General features: G+C 48.2%; 1 protein-coding gene across 1 annotated transcript; it reads left to right on the top strand.

Annotated features, from left to right (window-relative positions):
* Positions 1 to 5,409: 5,409 nt before the first annotated feature.
* Ankk1 (ankyrin repeat and kinase domain containing 1) lies at positions 5,410 to 27,242 on the top strand. The gene is given in 9 exon segments (XM_052759942.1): positions 5,410 to 8,224; positions 13,344 to 13,638; positions 14,681 to 14,832; positions 15,070 to 15,119; positions 15,623 to 15,677; positions 15,679 to 15,773; positions 16,372 to 16,512; positions 17,069 to 17,128; positions 17,969 to 27,242. Coding segments are annotated over 9 exon segments (2,373 nt in total). The 5' UTR covers positions 5,410 to 8,003; the 3' UTR covers positions 19,273 to 27,242.
* The last annotated feature ends 52 nt before the right edge of the window (positions 27,243 to 27,294 follow it).

Raw genomic sequence — 27,294 nt, 5'->3', positions numbered from 1 at the left:
TTCTTTTGGTAGTTGTGGTATTGAGGACAACAGTGGTGGCTTGTGAATGCTAGGCAAGACTACATGCCCAGTCCTTAAATAATGCTTTTCTAGAAAAGACACTTAGCCTCAGGTATTTTCTTACAGTAATGAAAAATCAACTAAGATAGACAAGTTGTAATTACATGAGGAGAATTTAATCTGTCGTATTTAGCCATTCAGGTGGAAGAGGGCCATTTCAAAGAGTCATGAATAACATGTAGGAAGCTCAGCTCTCCTCTTGCCCTTCAGTATATATTGAGGCAACCTACCCCATTTAAATGCTGTGGCTTTAGTCCTGTAGTCCTGATAGAACTGCATATCTAGTCTCCAGATCACTAAAACAACAACAAAGAAATGGACGTTTCCCCTTCCCTTTGTTTCTCAGAGCTAATGGAATCGGACAACACTCAGGTCATGGACTGAAGTAGGAATGGCCTTGAAACACAAGCATTTCAAATAAGAGGGCTGCTGCTGTCAGTGAAGTCACTGAGAACAGGAAGTCCTCTCTGCAGGGGTGGTGGCAACTATTCCCCGGTGGGAGGCTAGAAAAGCTGGCCCCCAGTAGGTTTCTTCTAGGGAAGTTTTGGGCCCAACATGAACCAAACATCAGGGCCTCAGTTCAATCCAAACAAGCCCTGGATACACAACCAGCCTACTGCTTTGGGCCTGGGCCTTTGACTTGCTATTTATTACCTTGGAGACTGACCAATGGCTTGTTTGATTCTCCAGTTTACAGGGGGGGGGGGGGGGGGGGGTTTCTCCCTGTTCTGGTGGCAATGCCATGGTTTTCCTGGAGAGCCATGCCTCTTCCGTGTTTAAGTTACACAGTTCAGGTGTTGCTAACTACTTCATTTTCTGTTGCTATAACCCAGTACCACAGATTAAGTCATTTATAAGAATAATGACTTATTTTGGCTCATGCTTCTAGAGGCTAGATTGTATGGATGCATCTAATCAGGGCCTTGTACTGAGTCATAACATGGCTGGAAAGTGGAAAGGCAAGCAGGCACACACGTTGAAGAGACAGATATGGCAGCTGTCAGGGTTTGAATATAAAATGTCCCCCACTGACTCATGAACTTAAAGGCTTGATCCCCAGCTGGGGTGCTGTTTGGGGAAGTTTGGACCTTTTGGATATATGGTCTAGCTAGGCTAGCAGCAGTGATTCACTGAAGGGTAGGTCTTGAAGGTTGGATCCACTTCTGGTTTGGGAACATCCTGTGAGGAGCCACAAGTTCCTGATGTTAGAATTCTGCCTTTACTCCAGCTGCACATGCGCAGTTCAGAATTTAAGCAAAGGGTCTTGCCTCTTACATCATCAATGTGCCCTGGTGACTAGTTCAGTAAGCCCACCTGTGCATGTTCACCGGGAACCCTTAAAAGCTAGACACAGACCCTCTCTCTCCCTCTCTCTCTCTCTGTTCTGCTCTGTCTCTTCCCCACCATCTTTCCCTCTCACTGCACATACGTGCTCCTTTCCCAGGCCTGGTTCTCCTCCCCCACTCCTCTTCTTCCTAGTAAAGCTCTAAAACTAATACTGGGTTCTGTTGTGACTGTGACCTTTCCATGCGGTAATCAGAGCCACCACCAGCACCGCTTATCATTCATTTCACCTGCTGCCATGGATGTATTCTACTATGAGGCATTGGGGCTCCCTGAAACCAAGAGGCGAAATAAACCTCTCCTGCTTTAGGTTGCTTCTCTCAAGTGCTTTGATCACAGCGGTGAGAAAAGGAACCAACACAGAAAGCAGCTGGTGCTTCCAAACTCATGCCCAGGGTAACTCGCCCAGTCGCTGGAGAGCAAGCACTCGCTCCTACAAGAGTTTGCTCAGCTCCATGAGTGGCATTAAGCCCTCTTAACAGCTTGATCTCCTTTTAATGCTTACCGTGCCCCACTGCCCAATACTCAATATGAGTTTCAGAGGGGATAAGACATAGTGTCTCATCCCCAAACACTAGTTATCATAAGGCAACACACAATGATTCCACCCAGACAATCCACAGGGTCTTAGCTTGGTAGCCTGGAGTCCAGCTGTGAGCCAAAAAAAGCAATTCCCTTCTGAAGTTCAACAACAGGAACCTGGAGAGATGGCTCAGTGGTTAGGAGTGCTTGCTGCTCCCAAAGAGAACCAGTTTGGTTCCCAGCACTCATGTCAAGCAACTCACAACTGCCTGCAACTCTACATCCAGGAAACTGGATGCCCTCTTATGGCTTCTGTTGGCACCTGCACACGTATGTGCATGGACACACCTACACATACATACACATTAAAAAAAAGCAAAGTTCAGTGGCAAAACAGGCTTAGGGTAAGTATTCCTAATGCAAAGGAGAGACATGGGCTGGAAGAAAGGGGTAACAGTTCCCCCAAGCAAGTCCAAAACCCAGGTCAGCAGATATTAAATCTTAAACCTGGAAGACAGTCTTTCACTTCAAAGGTCCCCTCTTAGGTACACTAAGTGGGTCGGACCCCCTGAGATAGCACTGACCCTAGGGTTTTTCTCGGCTTTCTCCTCTCAGGTTGGACCCTCATGATTGCCACGCTCCCCTGCAGGTTTTACATTGTAGTGGCTCTGTGGTTTGGAGGTCACCACAGTGTTCTGGTCACCGTGGCCCCACCACAGATCGCCCTGGGGACTCTGCAGCAGCTCCAACTCCACATTTCTCCTCAGCATGGTCCTCTTAGGGGTTCATGTCTATGTCCGTGTTTTTTATGTTCTAGGTGGTGGAAGGCTGTGACTCTACGGATCTTGTTTTAGTTGCCTGTAGAAACACCGCCATGTCTGTGCCGTGGAGGCATACGGTTTGCACTTTAGTACCTGAGTCAAATGTTCGTCCTAGGGCTGACACGACTTAAGCCATGTTTGGCTAACCAAAGAATAATATGCCAAGATTTAGGGAGCAGAGACCCAAGGTGGCCCTGGGCAGGGATCTCTTCCTGCACTCAAGGTGCTGGAGACAACCTGGGAGATCTCTGAAATGACTTCAGAACCCTCCCAACGCCCTCCCCCAAACACATTTGGCTCCCTTCCTTCCTTGCTAATCTCGCAGTTAGAAAACAGTTCCTCAGCTGCACACACTTGCATACCTTTTCTCTTTGTATGGCCGGGTTCGATTTTCCAGGTTTCTCTGCCCTGCTTTACTTTTAATTATAAGTTCTGCCTCTAGCTCATCCTTTTGTTCTCACAGATCTCTGTATGTGGCCCATGAACAGCATGAAGCAGTGCGAATGCTTTGCTGCTTAGACGGTTTGTCTGCCAGACTTCCTAGTTCATTGCTCTTAGTTTGGACCTCGCACAAGATCCTCGGACACATAGAGGATTCAGCTAAATTCGTTGCCGATTTATAGCACGAATGGCCTTTGTTCTCAGTGCTCCACCATTTCTATTTAAGATCTCACTCACTTGTTCTTACTGGACACATTTCTGCAAGTGTTTATATCAGTTTCCTTGCATGCTGTAACAAACCACCGGACTAGAGTATTTATTTATAGGGTAGACTTCATCATTGCAGAAAGGACCTCACAGCTGGTCACATTGCGTCCCCAGGAAAAGATGAGTGGTAAGGCTTAGCTTGCTTTCTCCTTTTAATTTAGTCTAGGACCCTAGCCCATGGGGGACTGTACCGCCCACATTTAGGGGGGGTCTGGTCCCCTGAAAAATGAATGAATGCTATTTTATTTTGTGCCGATTTGTTTCAAGTTTGCTGTGATTTCATCGCATGTAGATTCATGGGGCTGCCTCCACGGTCAAGATGGAGGACAGTTTCCTCATAAGGATTTTGCAGCTGCATCCACATTCCTCTACACCCCACTTCTGACACCCACCACCCTCTTTTCCATCCTTATAATTGTGTCATTTCAGGGGTATGAATGGGGGTGTACAGTATGTACGCCCTTTAAAACTGGTTTTGAAAATCATTGTCCTTCCCCAGAGGTCAACTAAGTTGTGCCTGTCAATAGTCACTGGGAATTGTTCCATATCGCACATCTGCCTCAATGTGTTTAACCTTTCACCCGCTCTGCTGTTTCACACATTTTTGCTATTCCATAGGAAACAACAATTCACATCGTGTGCAGTGTTTGATGTGAATGTGGTTTTCATTTCTCTGGGATTTATTTCCCCAGAGGGCAATTGCTAAGTCATTTAGTAATTATGTATTTAATCTTCTCGGAGACTGCCTCACTGTCTTGCAGAGTGGCTGGGCCATTCTATATATCTCCACTGGCAATGCATATGTGGTCCATTTTCTCATCCGTATTTGGCCCTGTTATTTATTTTAACCATTCTGTTACATATACACTGACATCTCATTGTAGCTTCAATTTGTATTTGCTTATTAGCTAATGACATTGAGCATCTTCTCATGTCCGTATTTGCCATCTGTATATCTTCCCCAGCAAAACATGTTTGAGTCTCTTCCCCATTTTCTTTCTTTTTTTTTTTTTTTTTTTTTTTTTTTTTTGGTTTTTCGAGACAGGGTTTCTCTGTGTAGCTTTGCGCCTGTCCTGGAACTCACTTGGTAGCCCAGGCTGGCCTCGAACTCACAGAGATCCGCCTGGCTCTGCCTCCCGAGTGCTGGGATTAAAGGCGTGCGCCACCACCGCCCGGCCTCTTCCCCATTTTCTAACTGGATAACTGTAATTATTTTTTCTTGTTTGCCATTAACTTTGAAGATATCTTTATATATCCTAGGAACCAGCAGGACATGATTATCCAGGATTCAGTTCACAAATATTTTCTCTCTATGTGTGGTTTAGCTTCTCATCATCTTGTGTGGTTCTTCCCAGAGTACACATTTTTCATTTTGATGTTAAGTTTATTAATTTTTCATTTTATGAAAATTTTAAGTCTCAGTATTTTTGCCTTACCCTAGATCAGGAATATTGTATTATAGGGTCAGGAGGAATGACACACACCTGCAATCCCAATGCTTGGGAGGCAGGTAAGAGGACCATGAGTTGAACTTGGTTACATGGTGATCTCAAGGTCAACCTAGAACTCATACTAAAACCTGTCTCAAAAAAGTAAAGGAAAAAGAGTATTTTTTTCTATAGGTTTTATGTTTCTATTTCATATTTAAGTCCATGCTCCATTTAGATTTAATGTTGGTGTAAGGTATGAGTGAATGGATATTCCTATGGCCAAATCATTCTATTTTACAGATGGAAAAACCAGAGAGATCTGGAAAATAAAAAAAAAATAAATAAAAATAAGGCCCAATAACTGCTAAGGAGAAAAAAGTCATCCATTGCTGCTATGGTTGATCTTCTCCCCTCCCCTTCCCTTTCCCTTCCCCTCCTCTTCCTTCCCTCTCCTCCCCTCCTCCTCTCCTCTCCTCCCCCTCCTCTTCCCTCCCCTCTCCTCTTCTCTTCTCTTCTCTTCTCTTCTCTTTTTCTCCTTCTTCTAGAGCATATGTCCCAGCTTCCTGATTGCATTCATTCCTTTAGGGTGACCAACCCTCCCCTCCGCACACAGGCTGGAGGTCAGAGCCTGTCAGAACACAGTGTGGAGGATGGAGACAAATAGGGCAACTTCCCTGTATGCAAATGACTTGTTATTCTGGTTTGGAGAAAGGCTCCACTGGATTTCAGCAGTGCCCAGATTCTTACAGGACTGCTGGGTCACCACACTGACTCACAACCTTGGTGACCATGCACCCAGGAAGGCTCATTTCTCCTAGAATTCATCCAAAGACTTTGTCCTGGCCCATGTTAGAGAGACCAGAGGAGGAACACTGTAGTGGCTTTAGACAAACTCTTCACATGTTGCCTGATGTCCCAGAGTGCTCAAAGGTACAGCTGGCCTGTTTCCACAGGTGGCTCAGCATTAAAACCTGAGCTCCGACACATCCATATACCTTCCCCTTGATGAGAAACCCACAGTGTTGTTTTATTTTGAGGTTCTGGCAGCCTGCCTTGAGCCCTGGGTATGCTCCAGGGGTGATGCTTCCTTTAACCCTCCTGTGAACCTCTGAATACAGCACCGAAAGCTTCCATGTCCTGCTCTTCCTGGAGATCCCATGTAGGTTTGACTGGGAACTGCCAAAATGATCCGGATAGTTTGTCGCTGTATTTTCCTCCAGGAACCTAAGTTGATCTTCCAAATGTTGGAGGAGGTCCAGGTCTGAGTGAGACTTCTTGGGGACAAGGGGCTGTTCAAGTTTCCAGTCTCCACATTTACTCACTTAACAGGAGGCCAGAGACCTCCGTCTGGCCTCCAGCTCTCCCTTTCTCAGCTTGCAGAGTTCCTTGTCTTCCAAATCTCCCAGGTCCCTGGGGAAGGAGATGCAGGAAGGGGTGCTCCTGAGGCCCTGCCTTGGTCCAGCCTAAGTGAGCCAGAGCTTTCCCTCTGACATCATTTCGGAATGCTGCTCTGTGAAACAATTATCTAAATTATTCTATTATTAATAAAACTCGGGAGTCAAATAGTAGGGTATGAACCTAGTAGATCCAAAACATGATGGAGGAAAGCCCAGCCGACCCTTCTCTCTCCTTCTCCAAGATCCAAAAAGGCCTGTGAAACTCCTTAACCCCTCCTTCTTCCTCCCTGTGTCCCTCTCTCCCCATCTGAGTCCTCCAAAACACTCTATGGTTTATTCTGGCCAACTGAGCGTGGACTCCGTCCTCTGAATCAAGGTTCAGTTTATTGACAGTTTCGGGGGGCAGAGTGAACAAATCCCCCCAAACAGCTCTGGGTATAGCCCACTTCATCTTCACCTTCATCTCCACCTTCTTCCAGAGAGCACAACTCATACCACTGCACCCAGCCCATTTCCGAAGGAACCAAGAGATCTAGGTTTGAGTATCAGTCACCACTTAATCCAATAGCTGTGTGGAATGAACTGTTTTCACACCCAGTTCTCTTGTCTGTAAATAGATGTTGACATCATAACACCATTGTGGGTTTAAACAAGAAAATGTCTATAAAGTACACGTAGTAAGCAGATAGCTACTGGTCCTGGAACAAAGCTAATGTTCAGGCAGTAGTGGCCATGCCTGGTCCCCATGACAACTGTCTCCAGGCCCAGTCTTCAGCCCTTCATCATTCATCCTGGAGAGTCCTTGCAAAATGTTATGGAAGGGGCAAGTTGCCCAGCTTCCACTGAGACTACCTTCGCCTTTCCATTTCCTAGGAGCTCAGTGAACTAAGGTATGCCAGGGGATTCTGGAGATTTGGGTGTACAATCTAGCATGTCCTCCTCTGGTGGTAGACTCTTCAAACTTGAACTTGGTCACTCTTCAAGTTCCCTGCGGGCTTCAGTCCATCTGTCCTGCTGCAGGTGAGGTAGGATCTGCCTGCTGTAATGTCCCCAGCAGCACCTGCCTCAGAACAGTGGCGTGCAGATAGGAAGGAATGCTCCTTGCAGACAGAGTCCAGCTGAAGCCCATCTCTGCTCCAGCTGACCTTCCTTGCTGACCTCAAGGATGTGAAGACTAGTTAGCAAACAAACAATAGTAACAAGAGAAGAGTTTAACCGGTCTGATTCAGACCAGAAAAACAACCCCGTGGCATATTCTACACCCCATGCTTTCCAAGGAGAAAGTAGGGCTCAGGTCTCCACTCTCAGGAACACTAAGTTCTCTGTAGAGGTGAGCAGGAAGATAAAAACCAGCCTGCTCCCCCTTAACACTGGACCACAATGCCGGACCAGCCTCTCCTGCTGTACTCTGACTTCCAGCAGCAGGTACAGCTCTGCCTCTCCCTAGCTCTGCTTAGGTTGAGCTAGTCTAGGCTGAGGAAGGAAAATCTACCTCAAAGGGACACCCCCACTTCCAGGACCAGCTCTCTCCCTCCCTTCTGCAGCCTCAGGCTCTGGACTGGCGGGGGTTTCCCCACCTTGACAGGGAGAGAAGTGGGGAGGACCTTCTCACCTCATCATTCTCACCCTCCCAGACCTGAAGAGCAGGAAGCAGAGGCTTCTGAGGCCACCACCCAGCTTGCTGCCACAGCAAGGTGAGGTGCAGAGGTGCACGGGAGTGTATGGTGCCACGCAGGGCCAGGAGGCCTCGGGACCCCATGGCAGGCGACCCCTTGGAGCAGCAGCTGGGCGGCCTCACCACCTTCACCCGAGATGACTTTGAGGAAGAATGGCGCCGAGTGGCCAGTGGTGGCTTCAGTCAGGTGTTCCAGGCAAGACACAAGCGCTGGAGGACCCAGTATGCCATCAAGTGCTGCCTGTGCCTCCAGAAGGAGACCACCAGGTAGCTGACCGCCCGCTTCCACAGAGGAGAGACTGAGGTAGAGCAAGTGTTTAGTCTAGAGAGCTCCGAGGGAGGGAGGAGCTGGGGTTGAGGCTGGCCACTGTCTAGGTGCTTTTGAATGGGCCTCTGTGACCTGAATTCTCCAGCCTAGGCTTTTTCTCTGAGCCCACAATACAGTAGATAAATAACTACTGTATTTATATTTATATTAATATAATATTATATTTATATTTTGGAGCTTGTTAGCAGCTCCAAAAGTCAAAAGTGACTAGGAACGACCTTGCAAAAGTGCCTCCATCTGTCTGGCCTCTCAACCTTGCTCTGCCTCCTTCCTCTTGTGTGATGGTGCTCAAACACACTCCTCCTTACCCATCTTTTCTGGACAGGACTGAGCTTTCCAATAAATGTGGCATTTTGCTCAATGACTGTACGTTATCACCTTCTCCCTTTCCATGTCAGTCACTTTAGGCTGGAGAGGACTGGAGGCTGGACACTGGCCCCGGAGGACATCACCAGGTAGCTGATACCACACTGCTGGCCTTCCATAGGAGATAAACTGAGGGCAGGACACACTTGTCGGGAGACATAAATCCTGCTGGAAAGTCAAGTCCAAAGTCTCATGATATCTGCCAGTTTTGGACCCTGGCTGTCATAGTGTGTGTTACAGCCATTCTTTTCCTGCCTCTGGCTTTATGGTGTGTTCCTGCTATGTGCTCCCCGCCTCACAGCCAGGAAGGAAACATCTGGGAAGTTATCCCTGAGTATGAAAGAGGCTCCCAGAAAGCCTCTAGGGCACCTACTGGGAACCCAGTGACTCTCACTTAGGTGCTATTTGTTCTGTTTTCTGTGACTTGACAACGTCCCCCAATAGCGGCTTTTGTACTAGCTCTTCTCTGCATAGAGTACTCTTGGCTTTGGAATAGGGCCAGATGACTCTGAGATTTGTCCAAACTGTGTATAGTCTTTGAAATAAAGAACATGAGGAAAGTTGGTGATATAACTTGGCATAGAAGGGCATTTGCAGCCAAGCTTGATCCCCAGTACCCACAGGTGGAAGGAGAAAACTGACTCCTGCAAGTTGTCCTGTGACTTCCACACCCATACATGCAAGTAGTAACACATGGACATTCACACACACACACACACACACACACACACACGCATGCATGCACACAAAGAAATATGTTAATAAATAGTACGAGGAAATGGATGGCATTGACCTTTCTATACTGTAACTGTGATTAAAAAAAAAAAAACTGCCCCTAGTTTTCCTTCTCAAGTTCTTAGGAGTGGAAAGGAATAGTAAAATTGTTAATAACTGTAACTAGTGTGTGTTATGTATGAATGGCTATATTTGGAGCTTTATGACTACTGCTTTATTAGATCATCCATCCATCTACCCATCCATCCACCCACACACCCATCCACCCATCCATCCACCCATCCATCCACCCACACACCCATCCATCCATCCATCCACCCATCCATCCATCCATCCATCCATCCATCCATCCATCCATCCATCCATCCACTTGATGAAGGCTAATTGCTCTCTATGGGCCCAGCACTATATTGGACCCTGGGAGGAAATGGTGAGTGCAGTAGACATGATACCACTCTCTGGAGCTTGCAGCTCAGAGGGAGAGAGACATTAACCATGTAATCTGTGCACCTGTGACACGTGCGGGAATGAATGGTCTTTTGAGCTCTTCCCGACAGAGTGTGCCTGAGATCAGAAAACCTTCTCTGAGAAAGTTACCCTGGAGCTGAAATGTGAAGAATGAGCGTGACTTAAGTAGCTGAGGAGAGTGTTTGTATGCGATGGGGATATGAAGGACCTGTGACAAGAAGGACAAAGTGTGCGCAACGGTAAGGAAGAGGCCTTACAGCAGGAGCTGAAGACACGAAGGAGCCGAGGAAAGCCACTGAGGGCTCTACAACTAGATTGCAGGACAAGTGTGGAAGGGAAACAATCATCTGTGCAGCTTGGGGATGGGCTGGAAAGGGTCGAATGGATGCTGTTCTTGTTAGGAGACTCTTTGTGTCTTCAGGCAGGAGGTGATGGAGACGCAGACTATAGTGCTAGTCGTGGAGATGGAGTGAAAGGAATGGAGGCTAGTTGACCACAGGAAGCATAACACAAAAGGGTGCTGAAGTATACCCGGCATGCCAGAGGAAGACAGGACCCACCAGAATGTCACTCTATGACAATAGGAACTTGTGTCTATTTTGCTCACTGCTAGTGTCTGGTTCATAGTTACTGTTAAACAGATATTTGTGGAATGATGGCCTTGGCATAAAAGAGATCGTGAATCCCATGTTTGAGGAGGACTGTCCTAAGTCCACACATATGCTGAGCGTAAGATGCCCTTCCGTCAAGAAGAGTCAAGTGTACGTCAGAATAAAGACTGGTGTTAACATTGTTAACATTCACAAGCTGTGTGCTTTAGGTAGTAATTGGAGCCAGGAACCCTTAAGTGAACAAACCTGAGCCCCTGCCCTCATGGAGCTTAGATTCTAAGAGGAAACAATGGGTAGATAAACAAATGCAATTTTTATTTATAGCACTTAGGACTACTGGACACTTTCTTAATTGATATACCTAAGAGAGTTGAGCAGTGGTGTCTTCCAAGGATAGATTTGGTATAGAAGTCTTAATCTGTGGGTCATCTGCATGTGCAGGGATAAAGATTGGTAGAACTGAGGTAGAGATGCCATTTATACAGGCTTGTTTCTGAAGCACTAATTAAGGCAATCTGAGTTGTCTTTGAAGCAGATGAATGGGCAGGCCACGTGGTTCTGTGAGCAAAGGTGTTCTAGACAGAGGAAACAACACATGCAGAGTTCCTGAAGGGACAACGCACTCGGCATGTGGGCAGAGAAAGAGGGATGGGTTAGGAAGCAATGACGCCGGGGAGCCATGGCAGGGGTGAAGGTGAGGAGACCACAAGGACCTTTGTCAGGCTTGGAGAGACCCTTGTCTTCGGCTCTGAAGGAGAAGAAAGCCATTGGATGGCTCCCAGCAGAGCAATGATGTTTTTGTTTTTTAAAGATTTATTTTTATTACATCTGTGTGTGAAAGTGGGGTATGTGTATGTGAGGGCAGTTGTCCACAGAGACCAGAGGCATCAGATCTGCCTGGATCTGGAGGTACTTCATGTGGGTACTGGGAACAGAACTTGGATCCTCTGGAAGAGCAGTATGTACTCTTAACTGCTGAGTCATCTCTCCATCCTATCCTATGTACATTTATATTTGAAAGTATTTGTTTGGAGGAAGCGGTAACAGCAGAAAGGCTATGTAGGAGGCTTGGGCTCAGAGGCAAATGGTAGGGGTAGTAAAAAGTAGCCAAATCCTTGCCGTATTTCAGTGGTGGAACTGATTGTGGGAATGATGTAAGGAGTCAAAGAGGAATCCATCAAGGACTTATCTGAGGCCTGGAGGATGGAGAGCACACTGGCTGAGGTGCATAAGACAGTCTTCTGGGGAGATCAAGAGCCGAGCTTCAGACACACGAAGTATTGAAGCATCAAATGTCTGATTGAAGATGCTGATCATGAGCAGAGATATTGGAGTGTGAGGTGGGATGAGCAGAGAGCTTGAAATGAGTGCAAGGGCTGAGCATTCTAAATTAGCAAAGGAGACAGAGAAGGAGAGCAGAATGACAATCGGGGAGATACAGGGGGATGTGGACAAGGCTGGGATAAGGGGAGAGAGATTTGAACTGCCCGCTGAGGCCTGAGGGCAATGGGAGCTGAGGCTGGAGAGGCAGAAACCCACTGCAGAAGTCTGGGTGTGGACGGGAGCTGTGTGGAGCACTTACTGTTATTCTCATTCTGCAGGTTAAAACCCAGACCCAGAGAGTCCTGTCCAAAGTCATGCACATCTCAAGTGATAGAACTAAGCCTTGAGGTCAGAAGACTGTTACCTAAAGCCCCCATAATTTGTCCACCTTGAGGCAGATGTTACTCTGGTTTCCACGTACCCAAGAGAAAGAGAGAGGATGGTAAAAAACACCCCCAGAGCTGTCTGGAATAACAAAGAAGGGCTAAAGGAGGCTAACCCTGAAGTAACCGCCTGCTCAGATGCCTGGGGAATGGTAGATGTTCCTGGAGGCCAGGCCCTCTGGCTGGTTTCCCAGGGTGACCCTGAGAGCACATCATCAGCTGTCAGCAGCATCCCACTGCAGCACCAGCACAGCTTGGCAAATACCTTGCTTTTTCAAAATGCCATTCCTCCTTAATCCCCATCCCTGCGATTCCCAACCAGTCTCTCGAAACTTGCATATTTACAGCTCTGTGGGCACACACAGTGAAGTGAGAGAGAGGGCCTGCCATGCTTGTTTTACAGGGCTTCCCCTTAAGTCTTGACTTCAGTTCACTTCCACAAAGACATACTGTGCAGTGCATGGCAATGCGTGGGGGGTGGGGGTGGGGATGGGGCAAAGAGTACTGATTGTAGTTCATCCACAACACAGACTACCCTGCATCCACTAAAGACTGTGCTTCAGGAGAATAACAATGTAGGCACTCCAGAGAAAGGAGAGAGGAGCGAAAGGGAGGGAGGAAGGGAAAAGAGATTCCTGGAAAACGTCATAAAAGAACATACTAAAATGTTAGTCGAGGCCAGCTCTGCAAGGTTGGATTACTGGTAGTTTAATTTTTTTTTTTTTTTACAGCTCTCTGTATCTCCTAGGTTTTCTATGAGGTGCATGTATTATTTTCATAATCAAAATGGTAATAGATGTTATTTTAAAACAGACTCATGAAGCATAATACTGGTCTTCCAGGGGCTCAAAAGCTGCTAGGGGAGATGAATATGAAAGCAAGTGGGCAGGATAAATGGCAGGCTGTGTTCCAGGCTTTTTATGGCTGGCTCTGCAGGATGGAGGGACTCCCGAGCCTGCAAGGCCCTTGCCTTTTCACTGATAACAGCTTGAGCCCAAGTCCTGGCTGCCTGGGCTGTTCCCATAGTCTCTCACTTCCCTTCCACTACCTTGCAAGCTTCTGAGGTTTCTCTGGGTCTCCTCAGCTTGCTTCATACTAAGTTGTTATGTTCTGCCCATAGCCCTGGTAATTGGTGTTGCCCTTTCTTCCACCCCATTCCTGGTTCTCCATAGCTCTGAGATGAGTTGTCTCTTTGAAGAAGCAATCAAAATGGAGAAGATTAAGTTTCAACACATTGTGTCCATCTATGGGATATGCAAGCAGCCCCTGGGCATTGTGATGGAGTTCATGGCCAGTGGTTCCCTGGAGAATACACTATCTACCCACAACCTTGGTTGGCCACTCAAGTTCCGCATCATCCATGAGACGAGTTTGGCCATGAACTTCCTCCATAGCATTAAGCCACCCCTGCTCCACCTGGACCTCAAGCCAGGCAACATCCTACTGGACAAGAACATGCATGTCAAGGTGAGGGCCTTGGTGATGTATGCTAGACCTCCTCCATGTAGCAGGATTGTCTACCTGCCAATAACTGAACCAGCCAAGAGTTTGAGCCATTTTCTGTTTGGATAAATAGTGAACACAGGGGTTATACCTGAAACAGAGATGGGTAAGCAGACAACTTTGGAACATGAGACTGGGGCTTGTGGTGCCCATATCAACACCCTCAGGTCCACACTTGTAATATTTATAGAATAATCTCTACCCCTCGTGTTCTTTGTTTAGAGAAGGGATATGTATAAAGGAGATTTTTATGAAGTCATAATGGCCCTTTTCTTCAGTGCTTAAAACCTTCAATAATCTTTTGCCCTCAAGAGCTTTGCACATTCTGTTCCTCTAACCCTCTCTTTATCTAGAAAGTCTTAACCATATCTCAGCTCTCAGACTGATCATTACTTCCTTGGGGAGAACTTTCTTACTCTATCTCAATATATACTTATATATTTCTTATACACTCCCATAATGCCTTTGTTACTTCATTTTGCTGACCCTCGTTGCAGTATATAAGCAATTCTACGAAACTTTTTTCAAGGTTAGGCAAAGTTGAGTGAGAGCTCCTTGAATCAGGGAAAGGGTCTCAAAAAAGAGTAAAACTTGTTCTTAATGCATGTACACCCTGTCTGAATACCCACCCACCGTGATGGTATGTGGTTTACGAGGTGTCTCAGAACCCCAACTCATTGTCCCTTAATGAACCGTAAATGACAGTCTGAAAGGCTGGAAAGAGAGAAGGATAAACAGATGCTGTGAGTGTTCCAGGATCCATGGAGATGGGAAGAACAATGCTCCTGGAAGAGGTATACAGGTTTTCATCCTACAGATGAGAAAACTAGGGCTCTGAGAAGATGAACAACTGGTTCAAGCTCATCTAGTGATGTTAGCAGAGCTGGGAGACAGTGAAGTTGAAAACCATATGTGATGTACTGATAAGGGCAGTGGGGAGGAACCACAGATGACTTCTGGAAGGTGCCTCTTGCTACCCTGTCCCTGGCATCTGGCTTTCTTCCAGATTTCAGACTTTGGCCTGTCCAGATGGATGGAGCAGTCAACCCACATGCAGTACATTGAGAGATCAGCTCTGAGGGGCACACTCAGCTACATCCCTCCTGAAATGTTCCAGGAGAACAGCAAGGCTCCAGGACCTGAATATGACATGTACAGGTAAGTGGACAATTGTCTCCATGTCATATGACACATTGCTACCCCAGTTGGGTCCCTATGGCTAAGAGGCAGGGTAGGACAAGGATCTGAACTGAGTCCTCCATGTGCTGATGGAAGGGGAGAGATGAGGAAGACCTGGAGAGGCTTCACCTGCAATTGTAGAGATGGCTGGGTCCCCATGGCTAGGCATCATGGATACTAGACTAAGTCTCTCAGCTAATATATTCCCCATTACAGCTTTGGGATTGTCATCTGGGAGATTCTCACTCAGAAGAAACCATATTCAGGTAAAAGATGATCATGGCTCTCTGCCTGTGGAAGGCTGCGGTTGGAAAACACAAGAGGAGTAATGGGTTTTGTGAACCAGAGTATGAAAACCTCATGGATTACTACCTTACTCTGCTTCCTCTACCCCACAAATGCTAGAGCTTATATAATAGTGAGCAAATGTCAGCCTTGACCTTGTTCCACAGATCTAATACCCTGAGTCCCCTGCTCTTTAAAATGGGGAAAGCTAAAGCCTTTCCCCAAGCCTGTTTGTCTCTTCTGCTGCCTTTGCCCAGAAAAAAAGGATGTGGGAATCATGTTGAGTCTTGGCTAGAGCTGGACCAGTGACTCAGCTGCTCAACCGGAGTTTCAAGTAGGTCCCAGACTCAGCTGTCTACTCCCTGAGCATGTATAGGGCAGCTACTGCATTCCAATCATGTCAGGATCCTCCCAACTTCCACCCACTTGCCAGCTCTCTGTCCTCACCTTTTGAAATCTGCACAGCCTGGATCTTCCCTTGTAGGGCTCAATATGATGACCATCATCATCCGGGTAGCTGCAGGCATGAGGCCCCCCCTTGCAGCCTGTGGAGTGGCCAGGGGAGGCCTATCAGATGGCAGACCTGATGAAGCGCTGCTGGGACCAAGACCCCAAGAAGAGGCCATGCTTTCTAAGTACCTACCCCTTATTCCGTGCCAAAGAGCTGGAGACGGAGGGACAGGAGACATCCTTAAGCACTAGAGCTCAGAAAGATGAGGAAGACATCTTCAGGGTGGGGCTGGGAGGCAGACTCTCTGAGTTGCACAGCTGAGGATGGATTTTGTCAGAGTGTTTACTGTGTGCCTAAGGGAGGTAGAGTCTGCAAATGGGAGCATTAGCATCTGAGCCTGGTCCTGCCCCTGAGCTCTGTAGCTATCTCTGGGGACTTTGAGTACTGTGGAGTCTGTAATGTCATAGATTGGAAGGGATGGGGTTATCTGGTCCTCTAGGGACAACACACAGAGGGGTGAGTATCTTAGAAATTACCTGGTCCTTGCCTTCCCCTTTTGTGAAAAAAGACTTACCTTGGGAGGGTCACTGATTTGCCAAGTGTATCCCGGCCATGTTAAGGGTAGGGCTCAGCTTCCTACCTCATTGTGGGCATATGGGAATATACATGAACTTAAGAATGTGTTTAAGAGAACTCAGGAAACGTAATATCTAAAATGTGATGAACTCCATTGAATTTGCCTGTTAACCTCCTTTTCTATACCCCTAATCCTTGTGGAGCAGATGTGACCATTGAGACAGACATGCTGCTGTCCCTGCTCCAGAGCCCTGTGGCAGATCCTGAGTGTGAAACCCTGACCCGGAAGGTGTCTTGCAAACCATCACTGAGCCAGCCCCACAAGGTATATATGGCAGGCTGGGCAGGCCACTGTAGGGATGCTGGAAGCCACTGTGTGTCATCCATAGTCTCTGGCTGGTCTGTGAAGGAATAGGCAAAGGCTGTCATTTACAAGGCCACTGGACTGCTGAGGGGAACATGGGAACTGTAAGCCAAGCTAACCCATACTTAGCTCTCCAACCCAGGGAGGCTAGCTGGGGGCTGCCAGAATCCATAGGGGAGGACACATTCCCTTAATTATCTAACTGTTCTCTTAAGGCCATGGGTGCTGTGGCCCTGGGAAGAACCTTATCCTAAGCTGTCACGATGTGGACGTCAGCATAATCCTTCAAGTCTCCTGTCCCTATACTCTGACACGGGAACTATCAGGGACTATCAGAGGGTTCGAGAGATATACCCTGAAGTCTCTGAATGAAGAACAAGCCCTAGAATTTCCCTGCTGAGTGATTTCCTCTATACATGTGCTGGAGAGGCAATGGTATAGGCAGGTTTCCCAGGAAGGGTAGAATGTGAATCCTGATGGGTCACAGAAAGCACTGGAAAGAGGAAAAGCAGGGAGGACCAGAGCTGATCACTGATGAGCCACCCTGTACATGCCTTCCCAGGTCAGCGAGGAAGTCAATCAGGAGCTTTCACACAGTGGTAAGTCTGCCCTGCTGCGATGGGACCAAAGACTCCCCATGGAGGAAAGGGTGGGATCTATCCATTCTCTTTGCTCATCCCCCGTGTCTCCCTCTCTCTTTCTCAAGCCTGTCACACATCAGGGATGGTTCAAAAACACCCAGGCCCTTGGGGTTCTGGATCAGTTTCCCTTCATGTGTGTGTCGTTAAAAGATCAGATTCCCCTGTTTCTGTCGTGAGAGATAGAGCACTGGCTCTCAAAATTGGCTTTATGTTAGTTAGGCTTATTTGAAAAAAACAATGAGGAAAAGGTATGTCCAGTGCCTACCCCAAACAAATCAGAACCTGTAGGGTTGGGCCTTGGCAGTGCTCATTATTTAGTTCTGGTACACAGTAGATGGAGCAGGAGGAGGTGAGGCCTGGAGATCTTATATCACACAAGCCCAAGTTCCAGTGCAGTTCTGATTTTTCACAGTCTGCCTTCTTCTTGGACCCTTCTCTGAACATTCTTACCTAATAACCTGTCTTCCCACTGGCAGGACAAGCCAGTATTGTTCATCTCCCCTTTAAAGAGCTGGATGTGGAGGCTCAAAGAGGTCAAAACTAGCAGGAGTCAGGGGATGTTCAGAGGTGGAGTAGGGATTTTCATCCAGGCCTCTGGGTTCCAGCTCCATCCTGCCTCCTCTGTGAAGTCCATGGGCTCCAAGCTCTAACAGAATCAATGACCCTTGATACCATGAAAGTCATTGTCTTCATGTCTAGGCTGTTTCACCAAAGTGTCTCCAGGAGGCAGGGGGATTTGTAAGGTGACCTCTGAAGAGGTTATGGGTCAATTTTTTTCAACCTATCCCTTTATCTTAGCAGGCTCAGGTGACTCCTTGAAGTGGGTCCTACAGCAGCTCTCTGACAGCGAGATGCCAAGTGATGAAGAACTACATGTCTATGAGAACAAGATGACTCCCCTTCACTTCCTAGTGGCCCAGGGCAGTTTGGAGCAAGTGAGGCTGCTGCTGTCCCATGAGATTGATGTAGACTGCCAGACAGCCTCTGGCTATACACCACTCCTCATCGCCACCCAGGACCAGCAACCTGATCTCTGTGCCTTGCTCCTGGCACATGGTGCTGATGCCAACCTGGCAGATGAGGATGGCTGGGCCCCACTACATTTTGCAGCCCAGAATGGGGATGACCACACTGCCCGTCTGCTCCTGGACCATGGGGCTCTGGTGAATGCCCAGGAGCATGAAGGCTGGACCCCACTCCACCTAGCTGCACAGAATAACTTTGAGAATGTGGCACGACTTCTGGTCTCCCGACAGGCTGATCTCAACCCACAGGAGGCTGACGGCAAGACGCCCCTCCATGTGGCTGCCTACTTTGGCCACATTGGTCTGGTCAAGCTACTGACAGGACATGGGGCTGAGCTGAATGCTCAGCAGAGAAACCTGAGGACACCTCTACACCTGGCAGTGGAGAGGGGAAAAGTGAGAGCCATCCAACACCTGCTAAAGAGTGGGGCATTCCCTGATGCCCTTGACCACAGTGGCTACAGCCCACTGCACATTGCTGCAGCCAGGGGCAAGCAAATTATCTTCAAGATGCTTCTCAGATATGGGGCCAGGCTTGAGCTACCCACACAACAGGGGTGGACACCCCTGCACCTAGCAACTTACAAGGGCCACGTGGAGATCATCCGTCTGCTGGTCAAGAGTCATGCAGACCTGGATGCTCTTGGAAGTATGCACTGGACTCCCCTGCACCTGGCTGCCTTCCATGGGGAGGAGGTGGTGGTGTTGGCACTGCTACAGGGCAGGGCCAACCCCAATCTTGCTGAGCAGTCAGGCTGGACTCCTCTCCACCTGGCAGTGAAGAAGGAGACCATCCTGAGCATCATCCACCTTCTGGAGCATGGTGCTGACGTCCACGCTTGCAACAAGATGGGCTGGACACCTGCCCACCTGGCTGCTCTCAAGGCCAACACAGCCATCCTCAAAGTGCTGGTGAAGGCCGGTGCCCAGCTGGACGTCAAGGATGGAGTTGGCTGCACACCTCTGCAGCTGGCCCTTCGAAGCCAAAAACGGGGAATCGTGACCTTCCTGGAGGGCAAGGAGCCTTTGCTAGCCATTCTGGGAGGTTCTGAGCCTGAATCCCAGACAGAAGTTTAGATATAACAGGGCCTCTTTGCCTGGAAGGGGAGAGGATTGTGAAATGAAACTTGGCTTTGGAGAGGCCACTTCCCACCTGCCCATTTGATCTTGAGAGGAACCACTGTCCCAGGTGACAGAAGGAAGGGAAGACGTTCCAGTGAGCTGGGGAGCTACAGAGTGCCTGGAAAACTGGTTCCAGCTCCCCTCCAAGTCATCTCCAGTCTACCCTTCTTCTTCCTTCTTTTCAAGTGAGCTCATGTGTCCATGCTAAGCTTCCTTTCCAGCCCCTGCCACCTTCTGTTGCTTGCCTGAGAGTAATGGAACCCTTGCATCCCAAGGAACACCCCAAAATAAAGGCCTAGAGATGAGGATAGAGGGCTCCTCTCATCTCCAATTTTGTATTCTAGGTGTTTCACCTTAGACTAGAGCAGGAGAGTCAGACACCTGCTCTACATTGGGAGTATGCACTTGGAGCTCAGAGGACGCATCTGCTCACTGTTAGTCTCAGCCAGGCTCCTGTCACAATGATGACCATAGCTTCTGGTGGCACTGGTCTCAGTCTCTGGTATCATATATCTTGGGAGTGATAAAAGAATGTGCCCAAGCTGCAGATATATGCTCATCTATGGGATGCCAGTTTCCTGTCTCCAACCTCATGCTTCTCTGTGCCCATTGATATGGTCAGTTTCCAAACTCCAGAGTGAATAAAGCTGATGATCTCATTCTTCCAATTACACATGGATCAGCTGGGTACCCATGGGAGCCAATGGGGTTAATATGGCATATGTGTGTCTGTAGTATCTGATATGTTATATGTGTGCACGATATATGTGTGTGAGCTCATGAGGGAGGAGAGAGGGGGCAGCTGAGGGGAGTTGGGTGACTGTGTGTGCATGCATGTGTGATTTATCTGATGTGGTCCATGTACATATATGATACTTGTGTGTGAGTTTATGTGAAAAGAGGTAGAGCAGCTAAGAGAAGTTGCAGGTGTATACATAATGCATGTGTGAATATAGGATGCATCTGTGAACCCATGTGAGGGAGCAGGCAGGGTAGCTAAAAGGAGATGGAGATATAAATGTATAATACTTGTACATGTGTATAATTGGTGTGTAGATACATGCAATGGAGGAGGCAGGGCAGCTGAGAGGAAGTTGGTAGTGCAAGGGGGTTGTCTGGGCTTCCGGTGGAGCTGCAGAAACAGGGACTTCCTTTCTTCCCCCTCAGCTGCTCAGAGAACTGCTTTCTATGAACACATATAGGCCACCCACTCATTGGTCTACCCATCAGCTGTGGGCAGGTTGGGTAAGGGCCAGGACTGCTAATATCCACTGTGTGTATTTGTAGGTCTGGTTCAGTGATCTGTGAGACAGTGGCTGTTAGAAGAGTATGAGGAGGGCAGGTTCTCTCTTCTACCTCATCTCCCCACCCCATTAGCACCCTGGCATCATCATGGTGAAAGATGGGGCAAAGAAGACTTGCTACTCTATGTGGCACCCTGCTTAGGGTATGAGTTCATTTTGGCAACCTCTCTTCCTCTGTCCCAGGATCTCTAGACCATCTCCAGCTGGGCTCTGGGCAGCTTTGGGACAGCCAATGGTAAACCCGGGGTCAGCATTTGACTGGGCTGTGTCCTCGAGAAGCAGCTATCAGGCTAGTCTACACATGAGAATATCCTGATGAGCCAGGTGGTGGTGGCACACGCCTTTAATCCCAGCACTCGGGAAGCAGAGCCAGGCAGATCTCTGTGAGTTCAAGGCCAGCCTGGCCTACAGAGCAAGAGATCCAGGACAGGCACCAAAAAGACACAGAGAAACCCTGTCTTGATAAACCAAAAAAAAAAAAAAAATATCCTGATGAGGGATTCTTTAAATATACCCACAATCTGCAGGGCAGACCCTGATGTGAATGAGCACCATGACTCTGAAGTGGAGGAGCCAGGGCCTAGGATGACCACCAGGGGGCATACCCAAGGCTTTCTCTGAGCCCTTTCTCAACAAAACCATGCCTATAGGAAGTCTTCCCCAGACATGTGGTAGAAATTCCTGGGTTCTGGGAATATCCAACAGATTGTTTGTCCCTATACTATACCAGCTGCCTGCTGTAACTAAGAAAATACCCCCAGTTCTGTCTCCTAAAACATTCAGCAGAAGGAGAGGAGGGGCAGGTCTGTGTGCCCTTCTTGAACCTGAGAATATTGATGGAGCTTGAAGTCTAGGATTCCAGAAGAGCCAGAGGAGATACAGGGACCACATACTCACATCCAGGTAAGCTCGGAGCAACCAAAGGGAATGTTGATGATGGAACCACAGGAGAAGATGGTGCCTGGCTTATCCTATAAGGAAGGGTGTCAGGATAACCTTGAAGAAAGGTGTTGGGGAGAATGCTTTGGCATTCATTATCTAGTACATGACAAGGGTATCCTGGAAGTGTGGTCAGGACTGTGCCTCTGAATTACTTTGGCTCTGATGATCATGACTTTGCACGGAGATCCTCAGATCCCTGCTTCTTTGAATCACTTCCTCTAAGAGCTAACAGAGACAATAGTTTGGGTTCAGTATTGAACAAGAGGACTTTGTTGTCTGCTGTATTTTCAAGTTGCCCTGGATAGACACATACACCGTGAGCTTCATTTGGACCCACCTGCCTTCTCAGTTATGGAGGAATATTTTAGGTTGGGTTTAAGGGAGGTCCTTAAAATTGCTGGAAGCAGGTCCCTGGTAGGTTTCCACTGTGTTTAAGGTGCCTAAGGATGGGAGTGCTAGAAATTGGGACCCTAATTTCTTATTGGACATCTCTATAAAGAGGGCCCAGAGAACCCTTAAATTCAAAACGAACCCAAAGTGAACATTCCCTTCCCATCCACAAATCTGTCCCTCACCCATTATCCATGTCTTAGTTGAAGGTCCCCAAACTCCTAATCTAGGACTGGTATTTCCAACAGGACTGTAAAGGAGGGAAGAAGTCTTTGGGATCTATCTTGCTTAGTAGGGTACCACTAGCAACTCGTAGCACTGAGTCCTTGAAATATGGTGAGTGTAGCTGAGAGATCACATTTTTAATACTGTTAAACTGAAGTAGCCATATGTGGATAGAATTAGCCTATGACCTCCCCTTCGTTATCTCTTCTCCAGTCAGTTTCCAACCTAAGCATTGGGTTGATCAGAAAGAGCCTCCTGAAAGATGTAAATATTGAAGATGACATGGATGGACCTGAGTAGGGCCAGAGGCTAGGCTGGGTAGACGTGGAGGTACTCCATAAGCTCCAAAATGTGGGAGGGACAGACTTATTTCTACAGGCAAACAATGTGAAGTCTTCCCAGTGGGCAAGACTCTGATGTCTACCTTGAGTCTCACTGTGAGAGGATGAGAGCTCCCATCTCCTTCCAATTAAAGGATGGATAGATAGAGCCTGAATGTCCAATCAATTCCAAAGACCCGCTAGGAGTTGTGTGTAATGGGGAAGCTGGATGCTGTGGTAGGAAATTGGGATTCCAGGCTATGACAGAGGATTTAGAGGTGGCCAGACAAACCTGGGCTAGAGTCTTCCTTTTACACTTTATTAACTGTAGACTTTCCCTAGATGTTACCCCTAGACAGGGAGGCCTGTGGATGCTCCAGCTTCAGATTGTAGAAGAATTTTTGTTGTGAGAATGCTGTTGGATCACACAGCCCCAGCATGCATGGGCACTCACCTTCACTCTGTTCCTCTTCTGTCTTCCGGCTCTTGTCCTTTCTCTTCAACATTATTCCACTTACCTGCTCTGTCCTTACCATGTACAGAGGTGAATTTCTTTTCTATTCTAAACCTTTGTTTAGGTGGCTTCTTGTGCTTTGAGGAGTCAGTGGGTGAAACCCTCCCGGATGTGAGACTGGGAAACCAGAAGGAGTAGTACATTTTAGCAAGCTACAGCCAAGGGAGTTAAACTGCAGGCCAGAAGTTCCAATTGGCTTGTGTGACCTTCTCAGATGGGATCTGCAGAAAACTACTGGGGGCTAGAGACACCTATGGATGCATCCTATAAGCACTGAGAAAGTACGGGGTGGTGGTGGCACAGAGTAAAGATGCAGAGAGAAGAAGCCAGTCTGCAGGCTTGTGAGAGAGGGGAGAGCAGCCACCAGAGGAGGCCCCTGGGCTTCTGGACACACAGATGACTGCTCTGGTCATCTGTTCAGGAGCATCCTTTTATGGAGCTCACCAGCCCCAGGATAATACCACAACCTTTCGTGCTAATGCTGAGTCCCCCCATCTGTGCCTGATGGGGTCCTACATAGCTCCCCACTGCCCAGATCCAACCCACTTATTTCTACCTATGAAGCTTTTCCTGCTTGCCCTGGTGGAGATGGCCACCCCTCTTGAAGGCACTGAATTGGCACCTCTTGCTGTCTGCCCTATTGCTTGCTCAGGTATACGACCTAACTATTCCTGCATCCTGTTCTCCCCCGTCTTCGTGCCCAGGACACCCATGCATGATCCATGGTGCTTAGTTAGATTACAGGCAATGGGAGCTGGAAGGTTTTGTGCTATGTCATGTAAAGGGCAAAGGGCAGGAGCCAGGCTAGCATGTGCCAGGGGAGGGAAGCTGGGGAAGGAAGCTGGGAAGGAAGCTGGAGTAGGGTGGGCCCATGCAGGAGACCTGAATACAAAGCTCTCCTGCGGCACAGCCTTGCAAAAACCTCAAGTTGCTGAAAGTTCCTTTGCTTCAGTCACACCACTTAGCAGCGCTTGTGTCCTTAGGGTGTTGTCGTGGTTAAATCTGATGCCAAGCCTATGAAATGGCAAGGCAGTTAATAAGCACTCAACATTTCAGTTTCTTGCAGTTTCTCCTAAACAAGAGGAATTTTTCTCTTGGAATAGAGCACAGATAATCAGGCTTTGGGGGCCTTGTGGAGAACGATGCTGTAGAACATAGCTGCCTAGTTTCCCATGCCAGTACATTCCGGAAAGGAAGGGTGACTCTTTCTGGGCTTTGGGATGGCTGTGATCTTGGAACACATCTACAACAGTGCAGAGTCACTCCAAGGTAAGGGCAAGTCCCTGGCTCGCTGGTGGTGACTGCAGAGACCACAGTGTTAAGATGATCTGCAGACCACAGTACAAAAGGCTCCAGCAGTCAAACAGCTTAGTGTAGCTTAAGCCAAAGCACCATGTCTGCAGCCCTAAGAGCAGGGCAGGGTGCAGGAGGGGACTCTGCGTGTAATAACGGGCGGTCAGATGATGGATGAAGCAACTTCAAGAAAAGGATGGGAAGTAGGAAGAGGATGGTGGTACTGCCTGAGGATTGACAGGAAGGAAGGATGGGATCAGGCCCATGCTGCCAGCCCTTCTGGCTCTGAATGTGACTCTGACCTTCTTCTCTTGGCCACCCCATCTTTTCCCCTGCCCTGGATGGAGCTCAGAGCATGGCTTCCTGTGGCTCCCTTCCTCATGCTGTACATGCCTGGGGCAGCAAAATAGTGTTTGAAGGTGAGGCTACCCAGATAACCCAGAAGGTAATAGTATGGCTTCTTAGCTTGGTGTCTTCATAAACGCCATCTTTCTTATCTCCTCAATGGTTTTGCCTCCTCTCCCACATGACTGCACCTATCAACTTGATCTCTACTTGGGTGGCTGGCTTCCTCTCTCTGTCTCAGCTCTGCTTCGAGTCTCGGGGTGGAAGGTCATATGTGTGCCCATAGCTCAAAGTTCCAAAGTAATGTTATGGTCGTGTGGCTGGCATTTTCCTTCTCTTTTCTCTTCCTGAGATAGGCTTCTGAGATGGCCCTGGCTGGCCTGGAACTTGCTATGCTAGCCTCACACTTGCAGCAACCCTCCCAAGCCAACTTCTTCCCCAGTGCCAGGATTCTGTGTGTACGCATGTGCATGTAGACATTCCTGATGTCTGTGGTCCTAAGGACTGAACTCTACTCGGGGCCTCATGGACACTAAGCAAGCTCTCTACCAACTGAGCTGCATACCTAGCAACCTCCATGGTGAACTTCTTTTTTTTAATTAACTCTCTATGACTCCACCTGGGGGTAAAGGATCTCTCTAGAGAGAGCAGCAGCCATTATTACCTTGCTCCCTGCTCTGGAAGTAACCTAGGCAGAGTGAAAACAAACGGGAATAGAAACTATTCTTATCGGGGTCTTCTCAGCCTTATCCATAAAGCTGGGGATGGGTCACTTAGGTCTTTTCACTTAGAAGACACTGTATTTTCTCTCTACCAGCTTCCTGTTTCGCTTGGTATAGCAGAGCTACAGGCATGTAATATACAGGAAAGGACCCCCAGAAACACAAGACACCCAGACTCTAGCCTCTTGCCATTGTTCACTTTGTCCCTGCTCAACCTCCACCACCTGCTGTTAAGCAGGAATAGTTGTTTTCAGGGACCCTTGGGTATCACTGTAAAGGTCTGGTCTCCAACAGGTTTTCTTTCTCTATCTATAAATAAATAAATAAATAAATAAATAAATAAATAAATAAATAAATAAGTCCAGGCCTGAGTGGCCCCCTGGGACAAGAGGAGCGGACTATCAGGGAAGGAAAAGTCCAAAGCTGCTCTATACAGAGAGATTCTGAAGTCACAGATACAGACTCTGTCTTTGCGCCCAGGAGGACAGTGAACCATTTGGCACAGGGAAGACCAGACAACAGGTGAAGGAAGCCATGTAGTCAGTCTCTAGAGACAAGGATGGTCTAGGAATGGGCTCCAGGTATGTGGAGACATTGGAAATGTCAGGGAAAGGAAATGGGGAGGGAGAGCTCTGAGTACTTCCTTCCCAAACCCACCAAGAGGAGCAGGGGCGGGGCCTTTTTGGAGAGCCGGAGCCTGGGATACCCCTTTCTGCCATGTGTTTTCAGGTACCACTCCTCCCATCCCTTTGCTCCCAAGTGCTCAAGGGGGAGAGGGTGGAGCCCTGCCCTCCCCCTGCCCACTCTAGCTGTCAATCTGCTGTCTGGAAGAAAGACTTGAAGCCTCCTGACAACTGTGGGCAACTCTCTCCTGCCCCGCCTCCCGCCCCTGCCCTGCCCTCTTCCCCTCTTCTCTCTGACAGGGCTCTTCTCTGATTGCGCTGGGGCCTGCCTCCCCACCCCACTTCCAGGCCTCCCTTCCTCTTTCTCTTCTCTTTCCCTGTTTGTCGTCTCCTCCAGCTCTCGAAGCTGGTACACTTGAGTGTCCTCATAAGACTTCTAATGATGAAACAGACTTTGAATTTCCCAGCCAGGTCAAGATCATCATCCATCCTCAGACTGACGGCATGGTGAGTCCGCGCGCGCGCGCGTGTGTGTGTGTGTGTGTGTGTGTGTGTGTGTGTGTGTGTGTGTGTGTGTGTGGCGGGTGCATTGATTATCAGGTGGGTCAGCAGTAGAGAGTTTCCTAGGGTTTCTGGACTCAATGGGGATTTGATCCACTCCAGGAGATGGCCACCAAGTTATAGGTGGCCCTGAGCTACCCTAGGGGACCTGCTTAGCTTACCTTCTGGCACCAGGGTGCTCCTGGGGACAAGAGCCTTTCCCAAGGCTTAGCACTACATTCAAGTTCAGCAAGAAGATCCAAGTCCATAATTAAATGCTCGGGGCAAGTTAAGTGCTCCAAAGTTTGGTGCTAAAAATATTATATTTAGCATGCAAATTATGCCCTGACAGCTCCCCAGAGCCTGAGCCCGTGGGTGCCACTACCTTGTTTGTCATTATTCCTGATTTCTAAGGTGCCAAGAACATTCCCCTTTCACTGGGTTGATTTCTAGCTCTCTTTTAAGGAGACAAGTTTCTGTTGTCGGGGCAATGCTGGCCTGCAAGACCCTAAAAGTTTGGAGCTGTGAACAAGCCTGGAAGTGGGAAAAGGGGCATCTGTCCAAACCACTACCCTCAGACATCCCTGCCTCCTCACACTACACATGCTAGAGACTGGACAAGGGACAGACAGATTCAAGCAAAGCCAACACCCCAGAGGACAACTCTACCGTGGAACTATCTCTGCTCTGGTTTCTAAGATTGGTCCTTCAGAAGCACCAGGACCCAGGGAGGGGAGGGGTAGCTGGACTACCTCTTAT

Source organism: Peromyscus californicus, unplaced genomic scaffold (genome assembly GCF_007827085.1).
Source record: "Peromyscus californicus insignis strain IS unplaced genomic scaffold, ASM782708v3 Scaffold_11__1_contigs__length_118956290, whole genome shotgun sequence".
Taxonomy (NCBI): Eukaryota; Metazoa; Chordata; class Mammalia; order Rodentia; family Cricetidae; genus Peromyscus; species Peromyscus californicus.
Note: the sequence above shows the minus strand (reverse complement) of the source record. Positions and strands in the feature narration are given on the sequence as shown.